The 18002-nt window shown below is 34.7% G+C and overlaps 1 protein-coding gene across 1 annotated transcript in view; it reads left to right on the top strand.

Annotated features, from left to right (window-relative positions):
- Nucleotides 1-18002, top strand: part of LOC111138855 (erb-b2 receptor tyrosine kinase 4) — a 785765-nt gene that overhangs the window by 507069 nt on the left and 260694 nt on the right. Inside the window, exons 17-19 of the mRNA XM_022490816.1 lie at nucleotides 10-142; nucleotides 4698-4820; nucleotides 8226-8324. Of these exons, the coding sequence (XP_022346524.1) occupies nucleotides 10-142; nucleotides 4698-4820; nucleotides 8226-8324 (355 nt within the window). The remainder of the gene's footprint in view (nucleotides 1-9; nucleotides 143-4697; nucleotides 4821-8225; nucleotides 8325-18002) is intronic.

Raw genomic sequence — 18002 nt, 5'->3', positions numbered from 1 at the left:
GGTGGGCAGAACTCCTTTGATTGCAGCGGGAGTCATCGGCGGGCTCTTCATTCTGGTCATTGTGGGCCTAACATTTGCAGTTTATGTTAGAAGGAAGAGCATCAAAAAGAAAAGAGCCTTAAGAAGATTTCTGGAAACAGAGGTATGGTGTTTATTTGTTCTCCGTGTGTTGAGGGACTTCCGTTAGGTTTAGAAGGTTTAGATGATACTCTGTTTTTTAACCCAGGTGAAACTCGGTTCAATTTCCTGCAATGAACGATGCTGAGTTCATAGTATGTTACACAGAGTTGATGAAAAATCGGACTATATGGTAAAAGTAGTCAAGGCAGATTCATGCCCAAAGGAGGACAAATTGTAGGGGTCAAGGAGATTATCTGATGAATGACAGATCTTTTTTTTTTTTTTTAAAGATTTTATTTATTCATTTGACAGACAGAGATCACAAGCAGGCAGAGAGGCAGGCAGAGAGAGAGAGAGAGGAGGAAGCAGGCTCCCCGCTGAGCAGAGAGCCCACTGCGGGGCTCGATCCCGGGACTCTGAGATCATGACCCAAGCTGAAGGCAGAGGCTTTAAACCACTGAGCCACCCAGGTGCCCCATGAATGACAGATCTTACTGAAAAGACTTATCTGTTTCTTTTGGAGGCGGAATCCCACTAGAGTCCTAGGATATTACAGTAGCAGAACTAGAAAACAACCGGGTAGAAGATATCTCAACAGTGGAACTAGGAAAATGTTAGAAAGAGAGAATTTTTCTGATTCAAAAATAAAGCCAGATAGCCAAGCAATTTATACTTTAATTAGGGTCATTAAATTGGCAACCACTAGTCCCATTATACCAGTAGTGAAAAGCTGAGCTTACAGGATAAAGCTTCTTATTGTAATCACACAGACTTTACCACAGAATTTATGGGAAGCATTTAATGCATGTTAGTTATTGTGAATATGTAAATTACCCACAAATTATTCTAATCTCTCTTATATTGCTGTCCTGAGTTCTCTAGCAGGCAAGGTGATAGTTTTCACTGTATAGGTTACAGGGGGAAAACAATTACAGAAAACTATGCATTACCAGATCCTTCCCAACTTGCACCTTACCTTTCTCCTGATACGTACGTCTCCGGCTGTCTGAACATGGCTGAATAACTCAGAGCAATTCTGTTCTGAGACTTAGCCTTCTCTGGATCTGTTTTTTGCTCACTGTCAATGTGACAGTCTGACTTTTCCTCTTAACACTGACAGGAATGAGAATATTCATTCATAAATTTTGCAAACTGATAATGAATTACATTTTAGCTCTTTTCTTCCAGAAGTTGAAACTAGGTAGAAGGATCATATGAAATGTTCAGGAAGCTACTTTACTTATATGCAGGAAAGAATGTCTAAGAATGAGAGTTGTCTAAAATTAGAATGGGTTGTCTTATCAATAGAGATGTTCAAGCATAAGACAGGTAGTCAGTTATATACATGAAGAAAATAGTAGTAATTTTTACTTGAGCTGGATGTTTACAAAAGATGAACTTGATCATTTTCAATCTTGCACATGCGAGTACAAGTTTGGACACAACACATGTGCTGTGCATATTTTCAGTTTAGCTAGGATGTGGGAGGCAGAATTCTCCCTTACAGCCAGCTTGGGGCAGTCATGGAGAAAATTCTAAGAAGTGAAGTGAGTTAGAGTTGGAGGGGAACTGAAGGCTTGGAACAGCAGTGGACATGTAGGTGATTGAATAAATACGAAAAGAATTCTGTCCCTTAACTACATACCGGAAAGTCCCATTGCTATAAAAATAATTGTTTTGTTTGTCTTCTTTTTTAATACGGTGCTTTCTAGGAATGCCCTTCAAACTCACATCTCATTACTAAATAAACACATACTGATTGGTTTTAGAAGCAGACTCTGTTTTTTATAAAAAGTTATTGCTTAGCACTAAATTAGATAATTGTAGAATTCCCATCTCTCTCTCAGTAAAAATAAATAACTATGATTTTCTATCATCTAAACAGAAGACAAATTCTTAAGAGGATCAACTCAAATCCTTAAATACAAAAGCTAGAAATCTGTCTCAGATGTGAAAAACTTGTTAAAGCATGGTATATTGTTGGAATGTACTTAGAGTTAATATGCTTCTCCAAAATCATATTGCTCCAGATTGTCTATCTTCTGTTACATGCATAAAAGTAGAAAATTTTTTTTTCAACATACACTTACATGATGCTCTGTAAACTTGATACTTTGATAGATACTGTAATTAAAAAGCGTTAATGGGACATGATCCTATCCCTTGAAGAGTGACAGATTCAGTGCCTACAATATGGCAGGCAATGTTCCAAAGTTTTCCAGCTATGTTACATCCCATTTCATCTTTTGACAATCTTCTGTGGTAATTATTGCTGTACCTATTTCACAGGTGTGAAATAAGGGGTTAGGAGGGATAAATTGCTTTCTCAGCCTGGAAGTGGCAGTACTAGTGTGCAAACCTACAATTTTAAACTTGACGCTCTTTCCACCGTACTGGCTTTCAAAATAAAACAATGCTTCTGTTAAAGGCATCATTCTCAAATTCCTGGAAAAATGTGTTTGTATAAATTTTTAAGTGAGATCTGAGAAAATTGCTGAAGACTAAACCTGCAGGTAGAATTGTGAAGTTTTCAAAATACGGAATTATGGCATATTATATGCCAAAGCATATATTTTAAATATATGTAGCCCAAAAGACTGAAATCTAGTCCCCAATCTTGCATATGATTTTTGTATTAGTTTTTATGTGATTTTAAAAAATACTTCATTAAAGTTCCTGATTATATACATATTGTGTGTATCAAAATCTAATAAATTCTGCACCGCAGAGTTGGAAGAAGGAGATTCTCTGACAGAGATTCTTTTTCCAGTTTTAGAAAGGATTTTGTAATTCTTTCTGAGATTTATTTTATGTGACTTTATATGTGTTTTTAAAAATATATATTTGAAAATGAGATAGAAACATATTTGTTGTCTAAACTTTTAAACAAGAGCCCAAATTTATTGATAATTTTTATCATCTCCATATTCCTGGTATTGCTACACTTACCTATATTCAAGATTCTGTTCAGCTACTTAAATAGACCACCACATTCACAGAAGCAAAATAATAACCAAGACACAGGGTCACGGTGCACTTAGCGTTGTAAACAGACACTGAGAAACACTGGGATGGTTTTTAAGACCATTTGAGTAGGAGCTGCCTTTAATTCTTTCCTTGTGTTAAGAGGGGCACCTGGGTGGCTCAGTGGGTTAAGCCTCTGCCTTCAACTCAGGTCATGATCTCAGGGTCCTGGGATTGAGCCCTGCATTGGGCTTTCTGCTCAGTGGGGAGCCTGCTTCCCCCTCTGTCTGCCTACTTGTGATCTCTCTGTCAAATAAATACAATCTTCAAAAAAAGAAAAAAAAAGAGAACTAGCTATTTGTCTGAGTTTAAAGCTTAATTCCTTTATTTATCTAAAATTATCTAAACTTATCCCTTTTGGCCACGCCCAGCCAACTTTAAGATCTCGCATTTCCCACCCTAATCTCATCCTTCAGACCTGTCCCACACTCTATTGCATTCTGTTTTATGTCTTCCTCCTCCTTCCTGATGCTGTGTCTAAACTGTTCTTCACAATGGTAATACCCTCCTCCACGTCAGTCCATTTTTATTATCTCAAGACCAATTTTATTTTTTTTAAAGATTGTATGTATGTATGTATGTATGTATTTTAGAGAGAGAAAGTACAAGCAGGGGCAGAATCCCAAAGAAACCACACTGAGCTCGGAGCCCAGCGCAGCCTCCATCTTAGGACCCTGAGATAGTGACCCGAGCTGAAACCAAGAATCTGCTCCCCTCAAGACCAATTCTAAAGTGTGCCTCCTCCAGGAAGCCAAAACTAATGAAGTTTTCTCGCTGGTGTCTATTTTATCCCTGTGCTACCATAGCATTCACCTAGGATCTAGAATCATTTCATAGAATTTTAGAATATTTGATCTGCAAAGTACTGTAGTGCCTTGCTGCTTAAAATGTGCTCAAGGGCCATCATCATACATAGAATTCACCTGGAGTTCTGCAAAAATGCAAATTTCAGCCGCAGCCTTAGAGTTACTGACCTAGAATCTGCATCTTCACAAGAACCTTGGGTAATTCAAATGTACATGAAAATTTTAGCAGCACTGTCCTGGTGCATTGGCATTGTGCTAACTTACTTTGTTCTCTTCTGACACATTTGTCCTGGCTTCCTAGTTAGATTTTATTTTTCTAATTCTATTTATTGAGTCTCCTAAAACGAGAAAGAAAACTTTGATAGAGTACATGGACATAACTAAGATCTGAGTCTTTGCTGTAGATACCAAAACTGGAAGGACTTCAAAAAGTAGGATTAGGAGCCGCTAATTAGCCTAAATTTCTTTAAAATGTGGGTGGGGGGGCGCGGGAGGGGGCAGGAGAATCTCCTAGCTTAATATGCCTAAAGTAGGCATATTGTTACTTGTGTTCACCCAGACAAAAAGCTTGAGAAGTGAAAGGATAGACTGAGGGAATAGTGAGTGATCCAAACGACAAAAAATTGTCAAGGAAAGTATGCCTGTGTATTTTTTTGTATGTATGAGAAAGAGAATCAGGCAGAGGAAGAGGGAGAGGCATTGACTGGAATTGAAAGTTAGAGAACCTGTATTCTTTTTGTTTTGTAGTTGGTAGAACCTTTAACTCCCAGTGGTACTGCACCCAATCAAGCTCAACTTCGTATTTTGAAAGAAACTGAGCTCAAAAGAGTGAAAGTACTTGGCTCAGGTGCTTTTGGAACAGTTTATAAGGTAAGCAAAAAAAATAACCCATACCACCAGTTATTTTTTGTTTCAGACTTCTTTTAAATAACAGCCAGAGCTATTGCTCTAGCTAACCTAACTTCCTTTTAATATTCAGAGAGGACAACCGGTATCGTATTGAGAAGTTGCTGCATAAAGGAATTCATTCATTTTTATTGAGCAAGCTGGGATGGAAACTAGCATGGGAAAGCAGGAAACTGTCACAAAGAGCCACAGCATATAGTCTTTCTTTCCATACCCTTCTGATCCACTTTTTATGTTGGCAAATTTTGTCCCTACCTAAAATGTACAGCTCGAGCCCATTTTCCTTCCCCTGCACAGTGCTCCATGGAATCCCAGACAGGCCTGAGCATATGTCATAATCCTTGTTCTTCTTCTCTCCTGCCCTTTTATTCCCACATCTCCCCCTCAGAATGACACTGCCTATCTCTTTAGAATCCACACAAATGTGCTGATTTGTTAACAGGATAGGATTAGGCCCCAAACCACTTTTTTGCCTACCTGCTAATATGATTTAGCAGAAAAATTTTCAGTTTGGATGTCCTCACCATTATATGCAAACTAAAAAAGTGACTTTCTTTGTGAAATTCAGGTTAGATAGAATGAAAGGTGAAATCATGGGTTTCCAATAAGAGAGATATTTTTGGAAAGGCAAAGTTCAGATAATGTCATCTGCATGTTTACTTATTTAGCTTAATGATAAAACCAATTTGGAGGCCAGGCCCAAGGTTAATTGTGGTGAAATTTATGTTTAACGTAAGTAACAAGTATAAGAAACTGCTGGGTTAATGCTAAATCCTTCTTGTGATGTCTATTAGAACAGTTCCCCAAATTTTACTTTGACAGTTTTATAAGTTTCTTAAAGCTATATCAAGCCTGCAGTTTTTACAAACATTTCTGTTAAAATAGACTGGATCTTAGAAATTTTGCACTTTAAAATGTTCATTTTTTTCTACTTAAAACAAATGTTTATTTAACAAAAAGTATTAACAACTAGAATATAAACCTTAATTTTCCCTCCTGAGTGTTCCAAAAATAATTTAATCTCTTTAAAATAAAATTATTTTATTCTAAGGCCTAAACGCAGAAAATTCTTAATCTCTTTGTGTGCATATTTTGTTTAGTTAAACTCAAAATTATAAAATGAACACCTAATTTGAGTAGAAACTATTCTCGGCTGACTTGGTGCTTTCTAGTTTTCAAATTATTTGTATATTCAAAGAAATATGACTTATCCTGTTTTTCTATTTATATTATGTTAGAAATAATTCCATTTCAAAGGTAACTCAATTTTGGATTGTTCCTACCATATAATCAGCTTTTTATTTTAAAGATGATATGGTCTGGAAAGTGAATTTTGTTTTAAATTATGGATACCATTTAACTTGAGAATAAATATGATCTAATGACCTCAGCAGGGAAAAATTACCCATTTAGACCTTTAATTATAAAGCTTTATAAATGTTTTTATTATGAATAACTATTTGCCTGTTGTCCATGAGCATTTAGCTTCATTGAAATTACTTGTATTGAAAGGTCCATAAGTGCATATCAATTTTATACCTATCGTATTTACAGTTGATGCTGTTTTAATTAACATACTAGCTCTTACGGAGGCATATTGTCTTAAACGGGAAAGAACTACTCTTGACCACAGAAATGCATATTAGCTTAGCTAATTACTTCATTGATTTTTCTCCTGGCTGGAGATATGCTGTGTTTAAGCATTAAAGATTTGAACCAATACCATGGATATTAGTGTAGTTGAATTTTTGTCTGGTCAGGCCTAGAAAATAATGACTATACTTATTTAAAAAGCAGTACAAGTTAATTCACACTGAATTTATATTCGTATTTCAAAAGTATACTTTGGGAATATTTTAATATTGATGCTATATCTTTATAAAGTAAACCCCCTCTGGTTACTTTATTGAATAATAGTAAGCCTGTTCTTTACCCTACATACCATCACTAAGAAAATGTAGCCTATGGATCTTGTGCTTCTTCCTCCCTATTTCTGCATTAATAGTTAAAAAAAAAAAAATTATACCACAAGGAACTTGGCTTTCTTTTTTTTTTTTTTTTGTACTTTGACACATAGATTTCCCTATTAACCCTAAGAAGAATGTAACTCTTAACTTCACCTTCTAATGGTTAAAGCCCTTTTTTTTCTGTATTATTCTGACTTTTTAATAATTCTTGTGTTTAGGTCTCCTCTTATATTATTACAACTTTCAATAACACAAATATATATGTTTTAGCATAGAAGTACAAAATGAAAAACATTTTTTTATGACTAGAACCAACTGATATTAAGAAAAACTAGAGATGTTCTCTTTAGGAATAAGAGAATTTTTCCCCCTTTCATTTTAATGTTAAAACTGGACTAAGAAGACTTTTTTGATGTCAGGGCTAATAAGCTAAAATTTGAGATTTTCTTGCTTCTGTGCTCATAAGGGAACACAGAATTTCAAAAAAAATTCTTCGATAATTGATGCACCCTCGATGTCTTACCAAAATTATTGTCCTTAATTCAAATGGTTGAATTGTTTACTCAGAAATGCTGTTATTTACCTTAATGTTGTACTTGACTCAAGTCAAGTACAACACCTACTTTATCCTTCCTAGTGTGTAGATCCTATTCAGATATTATAATGATATTTTTGTAGGAGGAGAGAACTGGCAATGACCAGTATAAATATTTTATATTCAGAGATAATAAAAATCCTTGACAAACACATACACAATATTTGATAATAAAGACAAATTAATATGTGCTCAGTTCTCTCTAGTACTTGCCTTTGAAAACTAATTCTTAAATAATCATCTTAGAAAACTATTTTTAAACCAATCCAATCTTCAGGAACACGAGAATATGCTTTTTTGTATCTTTATTTGTTTTAGTTGCAGAATAATTAGATAATATTAAAGCTGAAAAGAACCTCCAACATTACTTAACCCAGTCTTCTAAATTACAAATGAGACAACTAAAGATCAAAAATTGGAACAGTGTTCTCCAAGTCTTAAGAAATTGATATATCATCTGAATCTAATATTTATATCTTATTTCATTTCTGTCACTATTGAAAAGCTTTTTCACACATACAAATTGAATTTTATAATAGTAATGTTTTATAATGTAATAGTAAACACCTTGAAAGCAGAATAAATATATGATTCATCTTCAGATAATGAAAGGAGACAACAAAGTTGCTAAGTAACTTGTAACACATAACAGATATTAGATAAATGTTTGTTGATTGAATAAAAGAATATAGAACCTATAAATTATTTTTTAAGAAATTAATAGATTGAGTGGTTAAATCAAATTTTGTTTCTGGTATAAATTTGTATATCTTCATATAGATTTAATGTGATTTTTTCCCCCCAAAGGGTATTTGGGTACCTGAAGGAGAAACAGTAAAGATTCCTGTGGCTATTAAGATTCTTAATGAAACAACTGGTCCCAAAGCCAATGTGGAGTTCATGGATGTAAGTATAGACACCAGGCAACCACATTTTTATCCATTTTTAATGGACTGCTTTTAGAATTTAAAAAAAGAAAAAAAAAGAAAGAAATGATATACTCTACAATTAAAGCCTTGAGCAAAGGTCAGCAAACTTTTGCTTAAAGGACCAGAGAATAAATAGGCTTTTTTGTGCAATGTGGTCTCCATAGAAACTACTCAACTCCATCCTTTTGGTAAGTAAGCAGCCATAGACACTTAAAAACAAAACAAAACAGGGGTGCCTGGAGGGCTCAGTTGGTTGGGTGACTGCCTTCGGCTCTGGTCATAGTCCTGAAGTCCTCAGATCGAGTTCCACATTGGGTTCCCTGCTCAGCAGGAGTCTGCTTCTTCCTCTGACCCTTTCCCTTCTCATGCTCTCTCTCTCATTCTCTCTCTCTCTCTCAAGTAAATAGATAAGGTCTTTGAAAACAAAAACAAAAACAAAAACAAAAAACCCCACAAGAATGGGTATGACTGTGTTCCAGTAAACTTTATTTACACAAACAAGCTGAAGGCTAAAGCTCTACAAGCCAAATTCTGCTCTCAAGTGCTTTGTATTTAACCACAATGTAAAGAAAGGCAAATTGCATTTGGGAGTAGGAATGATGGCCTGAAAATTTAATTAGGCCACTTTATTTTATTATTGTTATAATCTACTAACAGAAAACATCGATCAAGATTAGTTTCTATAGTAAGTTAGTGTTAAATTTAAATTAGGAATCTACCTAAGTCAGATAATTACCAATTGAAATTTACTTTTTCCGTTCAAATTCAGAAGACAAACCAAATGGGTAAAAAGCTCCAACTGTAGAAAAATAAGAGAGTTCTGAAGAATAAAAATACTTTATGAAGTCAATCAGAACTTTAAGATTTCCCCTAGCAAAAATTGTAGATTGAGCTGTTCAGTAAATTTCAGACGGTAGGACAGATAAAATATGTATGTGGTATGCTGTTATTTTTTTCACATTCAACACAAGATAACTTGCCAGAGGTTCTATCAAAGACCCATGTATATATTCTTTCTTATTTAGCATAAAGTCTTCAATAATAAGAATAATTTTGATTTTCAAATGACCTTAATATGAAAGATGATGCAAGCATATGCACTTTGATTTTTAAAGACGGATTGCTATATATTCCTACCCAGTTTCTCTTGTAAGCTCTTTTTTAGGTTGTACAGGAGCTCAGTTTTTGATTTTGGATCATTTATTTGGATATAATGCTCACTCTCTTACATAGAGCTGCTTTTAGTTCAACAACATATTGGTTATTAGATAATAGAACTGATAATTAACTGGTACAAACCAGCTGTTCTGATCAGTTGGTGCTGTACCTTACCAGTTGCTTAATATTTTGAATACCACCTTTGTTACTTATCTACCAACACCTGACAGACATTGAGTCCAGTAACTAAATAGTGTTTCTTTCTGTAGGTGTCTAAAAGTTCTGACACTCTCTGCAGCTACATGTCCTGGCTCGTATAGTAAAATGTAAAACTGAAGCCTTTTTCAGTGATGTCACAATCAATTTGATCTTGATTATAGGTATATAGTTGTGAAGGGAATTTTCAAAGTAAAAGTTATGAAGAAAAAGGACAATGAATATACACAGTTATATGTTAATATGTAAGACGGATTAAAAAAAAAAAAAAAAGATCTTGCCCAGCCTAGACTGTAGCCAAAGCTGAAATCCACAAAATGCTAATAATCTCTGCTGGAGGCTTACACAGCCATTTTTGTCATATTTCCATGGAAACAGACCGGCAAAAAGGGGTTAAGAGGCTACAAAATAATCACCTAAGAAAGAAACTCTAAAAGCTTCATCATGATTTTTGAATGATTATTTGAAAGCTCCTAACCCCATCCATTTGTTTTTTTCCTGATCTGAAGTCGATTCCCATGGAAACGGGAGTGAGGATGGCAGCTGGAAGTCTTAAGATTTCTACTGAATTTTAGATGACACTCTGATTGAGCCATGACAGGGGTCATTTTCCTAAATGGTTGATAAATCTGGTGACCAACAGACTCCTAACAGTATGTTCTTTTTAAAAGTTTCAAAAAATATTTATTAGGGAAAATATTTTTACTGAGCCACTCATACCTCATGGATAAATGCTAGAAGATTAATAGATTGGTGGACTGCTATTGGCAATTTCAATAAATATCAAGCAGAAACACCTCCTACTATTTTCACAACTTCCTTCAAAACATTAGTATGACATCGCAATAATTAAAATAATTAAAATAATTAAAACAGTTGCACTGGCAAAGTTCACGATAAATTCAGATTTTAAGCAGGCTGGTGTAATTTGAATGCGAAATTGTCTACATTTCATACCAACATTGTTAGCTCATCTACTATGTGTGTAAATCATTATGAGTACTTAAATAACATGTCAAACTGTAATAGAAGGTTTCATGTGAGCAAATTTATTTATAATTTGGGCCTAAGAACTAAGTTAAAGTTGCTCATATTCCCAAGGTTATTAAGATAAAAGTCTTATTTGGCATATCTTTTAGTTTGGGTCCTTCCATGTGGTAAAGTATTCCAAGTTTAACTTTCAAACTCAAATAACATATACTGCAATCATGCTACCTTCTCTTTTGTAAACTAGTGTCTGTATGTATTTGTTTATCAGCATATGTTTTATGCCATTTTAAAGAAAGAAAATAAAGCTTCTGAAGACAATAGGAACTGCCTACTCATACTAAGCATTAGATCTCTTTGTTCCACCCTACCCCCAGCATGCAACTTTATAGTTGGAGTAGAATATTCTAGATTCAATAACTAGTACTACTAAGTTTATTAGATGTAGCTCTATGTTACTGGTTATTTTAATAAATGACAAAATGCAACAACTTAAAGCTCACTACATCCAATACTTCTATTGATATATGGGGCACAGGAAATGACTTTTATATTTTCTTAGAATTTTTACCATACGCAAAAATAAATAAGAAACAATTTGTATTCTATGAAATGCTATGCTAAAAGCAGGAGAAGGAGAATTTGGTCAGAAGGCTGTTACTCAACTCACCTGAATATGTCTAATGGATTCCTAATGACAATAGTAACACATAGCTAGTGAATGGCCAGTATGTCCTTAATTCCCATAAAGGAAGATCACATTGAACAACATTAAGAAAATGACCCTAGAGCTGCACCTTCTTAAGAAGAATATCTACATTTATACACACTTCTAGTTTTTGTTCCAAATAGCACCATTTCATTGGAAAAACACAGGGTATTATTATTTTTTTATTTTTAGTTTGGTTTTACCTTGTTGTCTTTTGGGTTTTGTGTTTTGTTTTCTTTTTATCCATCAAATGGTACAGAACACATACATAAAAAATGAGGCTATTGAGTAAGATTCCTGGAATTGGGGAACATGGTCTGGTCAAATCAGACAGACTCTTGAGTTTGTTTGAATTTCTACTACTGTTGTTTTGTTGTTGTTTTCTCTGATATTTAAGCCCACTATCACTTGACATTATTCTATATCTCTTGGAGTTGTGTATGTATTTAAATGTTTTATTTATTTGTTTTCTTAAAAAATATTGAGATTAAAAAAAAAAAACAATTATCCTAAATTCCAGTGACTGAATAATAATAATGCTTCAGCTTAGTGCTCTGTTTGTTGGCTTTAGCATCAGCTTTCTCATGCCAAGTCAACCACCTAGCTCCCAATAAGGTGCTCCAAGGAAATATGTTTCAGATTATCCAGTCTTACTGTGTAAATAGTCATATTTTGGGACACCTGGGTGGCTTGGGGGGTTAAAGCTCTGACTTCGGCTCAGGTCATGATCCCAGGGTCCTGGGATCGAGCCCCGCATCGGGCTCTTGCTCGGTGGGGAGCCTGCTTCCTCCTCTCTCTCTGTCTGCCTCTCTGCCTACTTGTGATCTATGTCTGTCAAATAAATAAATAAAATCTTTTAAGAAATAGTCATATTTCTCTTAAAGGAAGAAGAACTTGTTGCCCTCTCCCTGTACAATAGGAAAATCTATTTATCTTACATGATCATTGCACTATTTTCAGAAGAAATGTACATGTGAATTGTGCTTCCATGTTGCTCTTCCTTGTATTGCCTTTATGATATTCAATGACTTTTTTAAAAAATTGTATTTATTTATTTATTTATTTTTGAGAGAGAGAGAGAAAGTGAGCCAGCATGTGAGCAGGTAGAGAGAGGCAAAAGGAGAGGAGAGAGAATTCCAAGGAGGTTCCATGCTCAACTCAGCACAGAGCCTGATGTGGGGCTCAATCTCATAACAGTGAGATCATGACCATGAGATCATGAGCTAAGCAGAAACCAAGAGTCAGATGCTTAACTGATTGAGCCATCCTGGTGCCCCATCATATTCATTGCCTTAATGAGAGTTGTTCCAACTCTAACTGATATCATATTAATGGGTTGAGACAAATAGAATTTACTAGTAGAGTTTATATTTTCTTTCAGATTATAGCAGACTTAAAAAAACTTATTTGAAAAGATGTATTGTTCAGTAACATCAATTTCACATTATAAAAATAACATTTTTATGCTTATGACTTTACAGAGTTAACAATAACTCTTAGATCCTGTATCATACTAATAACGGATTTTTAAAATTCATACAATTTAATCCAATGATATCTTTAGGTCTTACAGATTTTGCTCATTTGCATACATGAATATAATTAATCAATTTTAGAGGTAAAAAAAATGCAAAATTCCTTTTTTAAATAGCCCATTACTTAGATGTCAAAGGATTCAACACTGCTGCCATGATCTTGAGAAGTCGGTTATAAACAATTCTTCTTTCCTTAAAAGAATTATAGCTAAAATAATTAAGAAAACATTTAGGCAGTTACTTTGCTTTTAAAAAATCAAACAATGTCTTCAAAGAGCGATTCTATAAACTCCATTAGAAATAGAAGTTAGTCTTTCAAAGCTCTCCTAAAAAGAAAAGAAAGGAAAGGGAAGGAAAAGTAAACACAAGAAAAAAGAAATTTACCAGTAACTAAACTAAATAATTTCTGATATAGTTTATTCCATTAAGCCTTGTTTCTATCCTGTTAACTGTATAGAGCTTGATTAGAAATGGCATCACTTCTGAAATCACTATTTCAAACACCCCATTCTCTAACTGCCTTCTCCTGCCCCTCTGGTTCCTTTCCTATTGCACATACTTAAGGAACATTTTACCCTTTTAGGTATCACCCATATATTGACTCTTCTAGTTTTCGCTACCTCTCAGCTGCCCCTTCCCTCATATCCTTCCTCAAACAACTTGGATTCATGGCTCACTGTTACAATCACATTCCTTCAAAAATCCTCAACTTTCTTGCTTCTCAAAATCATGCTGGCATTAAGCAATCCTAGAAATACTGGAATTTCTCGGTGCCATGGTCTAGACCTCTTTCCCTAAATTTTCTCTTTGGATTACCAAATTTCATCTCTAGTTTATTTTATGAATCTGACCTCATCTCCATCCTTGATATCTCCAAGTTGAAATCTCAGCATCATCTCAAGTATAACACATTCAGAATGTACTTTTATACCTTCTCTTCTAAATCTGTTCTGCATTCAATCTTACCTACGTAAATAATTTGTGTGTGTATCCACCCTTATTGTCTGTATCAGTACTTTGGGATTTGTCATTGAATGTCACAATCCCTCACATGATCCACTACCAATTCAAGAGCAAATTCTCTTATTCTATGCCAAAAACACATTTAGAGAGCTTCTTTTCTTTTTATACTCCACTGCTGCCAAACTGTTGATGTCTTCAGCTTGAATTATGAGAATAACCTCCAGTTTGATATCCTTACTTTTTTTTTTTTTTAGATCTTATTTATTTGACAGAGAGAGATCAGAAGTAGGCAGAGCAGCAGGCAGAGAGAGAAGGGGAAGCAGGCTCCCCGCTGAGCAGAGAGCCTGACGTGGGGCTCGATCCCAGGCCCCTGAGATCATGACCTGAGCCGAAGGCAGAGGCTTAACCCACTGAGCCACCCAGGTGCCCCTATCCTTACTTTTTAATACAAGTCTTGAATTGTGTTACTCCTTGGCATAAAAACTTCCATTGGCTTCACTAGGGCAAAATACTAAATCCTTGCTTCCTGACCTCCTCATCACTTTTCCTGTCTTCATTCTCTTCATTGACCTTCTTTCTACTCCTTACAAGCCAAGCAAGACAATGCTTTTGCCTGGAGGGTCTTTCTTCCATTTACACCTGATGAACTCACAGTCATTCTTATTTTCTCAGTTTAAGCATATGATCTCCAAGATAGCTTTCCTGACCCCTTAATCCAAATTATAACCTAACAGAATTTAGAAATTTTCCTTTGTGCATCTATCCTGATAGACTATTACCTAAGTATTTGTGCCAGTTATTATTGTAGAAGCCCACTCTACCATTAGGCTACAGGATCTTTGACAACAAAGACTGTTGTTAACCCCACAACTGCCTATTTAATGACAAGCATAATGAAACCATGTAGTTAGGAACCAATAAATGTTTTGTTAATTGCCTGAATAGATTTTTTCCCCTATTTTTCAAAAGATTTCTATTCCTCTTTTAAGCCTTCTTCATTCCAATCTAATTGATTTTTGTAGTATTTCCCCCCAACAATCTTACCTTTATTTGACATATTGTACTTGGATCATTTTCCTTAAATATTTATAATGCTAATCTCTGATTTATGTCTACAAACTCAAATTTAGTAGCTGTTTTGAATCCAGGGTAACAACATATCTCTGAAAAATAGATCTTCCATATTGACTCTGTAAGTAAGAGTATTGACTCTTTGAAACACTTTAAGTAGGAAAACCCTGAGGTGCCTGGGTGGATCCATCAGTTAGGTGTCTGCCTTAGCAGGTCAGGTCATGATTCCAGGGTCCAGGGATTGAGCCCCAATCAGGCTCCCTGCTTAGCGAATAGCCTACTTCTCCCTCTCCTGCTCCCCCTGCTTGTGCTCTCTCTTTCTCTCTGTCAAATAAATAAATAAATCTTTAAAAAAAAAAAGAAGAAGAAGAAGAAGAAGGAAAACCTTTGTAGATTTTCGATATATCCAGGAGGCCAGGAACCTCCCCTAGTGGGAACCTTTTAAATGCTTCTCTGCAAATGTTTTCCTTATATATGGGCAGGTAGGGCTAGGTTTCATTTTTAGCTTCTTCTTAGTCTTGAGTTCCTGCTATTTTATGTTGTGGTTTAAGATAGTGTTTGCTTCTCTAATAACAACCTGTTATTAGAGTTTCCCCCAGACCCACCCCTGTCTCTTGCCTATTTATATCTATTCCAATAGGAATAAGGATGCGTGGATGAGATCCTGTATAAAAAGGGGGGTGGGTTGATTTTATCACAGATTTTGGCAAAAATAAATAATAGAAATAATTGACTGCAGTCATAATTCATTGCTGGTATCAGTTATCTGAATTTAATAGATATTCTAAAACTTCAGCTTTGAATATTTCTGAGGGAATACTAAAATGTTTGAAAATAGGCAACATACCTGACAAGTTTTATATTCTCGCAGGCTTAATTTTTCTCTTGAAGAACCTAGAAGAGACTATAAAACCAAAACAGGTTTCTCTTTGTAAACCTCAACATGTAACTTAATAAGTTTTCTGCTTCTGTTTCTCCAAAGCATTTCTTGGGTTTATGTGCATGAGAGGACATTTCTCAAGAGCACAGTCTACTGTGCCAATATTTGAATTCAATGAATGAAAATTAGGAATCTGTTAAAGGCATTAGTTTTCCATATTGTAGATATTTTCCAGCTTTGTAAACTCTACAATTTGGTGAATTTCATAAATCACTAGGGGATGTATTGCTGTGCCACCAGAGAGCTAGAAGAGAATTATACTGATCATGTGCAATTTCTGACTCCAATCTGAAAGTATTGGCTAATTATAATGGCTTAGGAAGAATTCTCACTCCGTTTGATTGCACCAGTAGGAAGAGCTGTTTATCATATAAAACTTGTTCATAAAATTCAGGTAGAAAGCTCTTGCCCATAGGGTAAGTAGAGACTGGGAAACAGAATTTCCAGAAAATTAGCAGATAATTTCAAACATATCAAACCTTGATATGGATGGTTTGATTAATGTTTAATCCTCTGTTTGCAGATTCAAGGATACAAAATATTTTTTCTGCTAGAGGAAGGGACTACCTGAATAAAAGCCTGATTTACATTATGTGGCATAAGGTGATTTCACTTATTCAGGTACCAGTGATTTGATTCAAGAAATGAAGGCTCAATGTGCTGTGATATTTTCAATAGCACACACACACACATATACGTGTATCTACAAAGTGGAGTGAATATATATTGATATATATTAATATTATACATTATTATATACTATAAATATATTTTATAATATATTATTAATATAAATAAATTATAAGTATTACCTATACTGTAAATACATATATTTTAATCTCATCATTACCCCTTTTCATAAAATGATTACCATAGAATCTCTATTTCTTTAAGCCTTTTAAAAAAAAATGACTTGTTCTATAAATACTACATAAAAAGCTCAATTTATTTCCCCAGTAAAAATAAAAATATCAAGGTATTGTTTTGAACATTTCTAAGCTGCTGCAGCTCCTAAAAAGCCATGTTTTTAATTCTCATAGCTTACAGTTTATGTATAGGTGGGCGCAGTGTGATTAGAAATAAGAATGAGCACCTCTGAGGTAGAAAAATTATGAGAGCAGTTTGTCACGAAAATAGGCAATCAGTGAGGGCGTTTTATCTCAAAACCAGAAAGCTTACAGTTTTCCACAGTGACCATAGCCACTGCAGTTTTATCTAGGGTTTTGATCCACTTACAAATTTAATCTAACCTCTCGGAACTTAAATGTTCCATTATCTGTTAGAAAATAATTAGAAGCTGTAAGCAGAAGTCTGCATATGTGGGGTTCCTTGGGAGTCCCTAAGCTCATGGAAGCAAGGCGTTTGATGGATACTGGTCAGCTGATATTGGACCAGCAGCTAATAATAGCAGGAAATGCTGCTTAGCTAGGTGAGAAAGTTAACTCGGGGAAAATGAAAATGAAACATTTGGGATTTATGGTCGGAAATAAATTTCCCTTTTTCATTCGTTTCCTGGTAAGAAAATAGCCAAGGGAACCATTTTTTTTTTTTTTTTTGATAATTTATAATGAAGATCTAAGGCCCCACTTGATCTCAACCATATTCACTGTAATTTCCTTGCATCCTCACAAAGAAGGTTTAGGGCATTAGGAATATGTTTAATATAATGTATACAAATAATAGGTGAATCTGATTCAGTAAATTAACAGTTGTCGGCTTTAGCAAACCTGTGGTAAATTAACCGCAGGAAACATGTATAAGCTTTTTGGGAGGGTTGCAAACACAAGGGGCTTGAGTACAAAGCCGGAAAAATACTTTACTTTTGTGAGTAAAGTAATGAGCCAAGTCCCTTTAAAATGAAAAATAAGTTAATTTCAAAATGAGGATGGCTCATTCACTTAAGGAATATGTTACTATGTTCTCATTAATGAAAACGTATTTTATTCTTTTGCAGACAGATGCTTCACAACAAAATATTCTCTAGTTTTTTCATGTAATGTTGGCTTACATCAGAGTGGATTTCAACCTACATTACTCTATTTTCTTTAGTTTTCTACTAAATTTATAATGCATGGA

This window comes from Enhydra lutris, unplaced genomic scaffold (assembly GCF_002288905.1).
Source record: "Enhydra lutris kenyoni isolate GAN:26980312 unplaced genomic scaffold, ASM228890v2 scaffoldscaffold1, whole genome shotgun sequence".
NCBI classification, from domain to species: Eukaryota; Metazoa; Chordata; class Mammalia; order Carnivora; family Mustelidae; genus Enhydra; species Enhydra lutris.
Note: the sequence above shows the minus strand (reverse complement) of the source record. Positions and strands in the feature narration are given on the sequence as shown.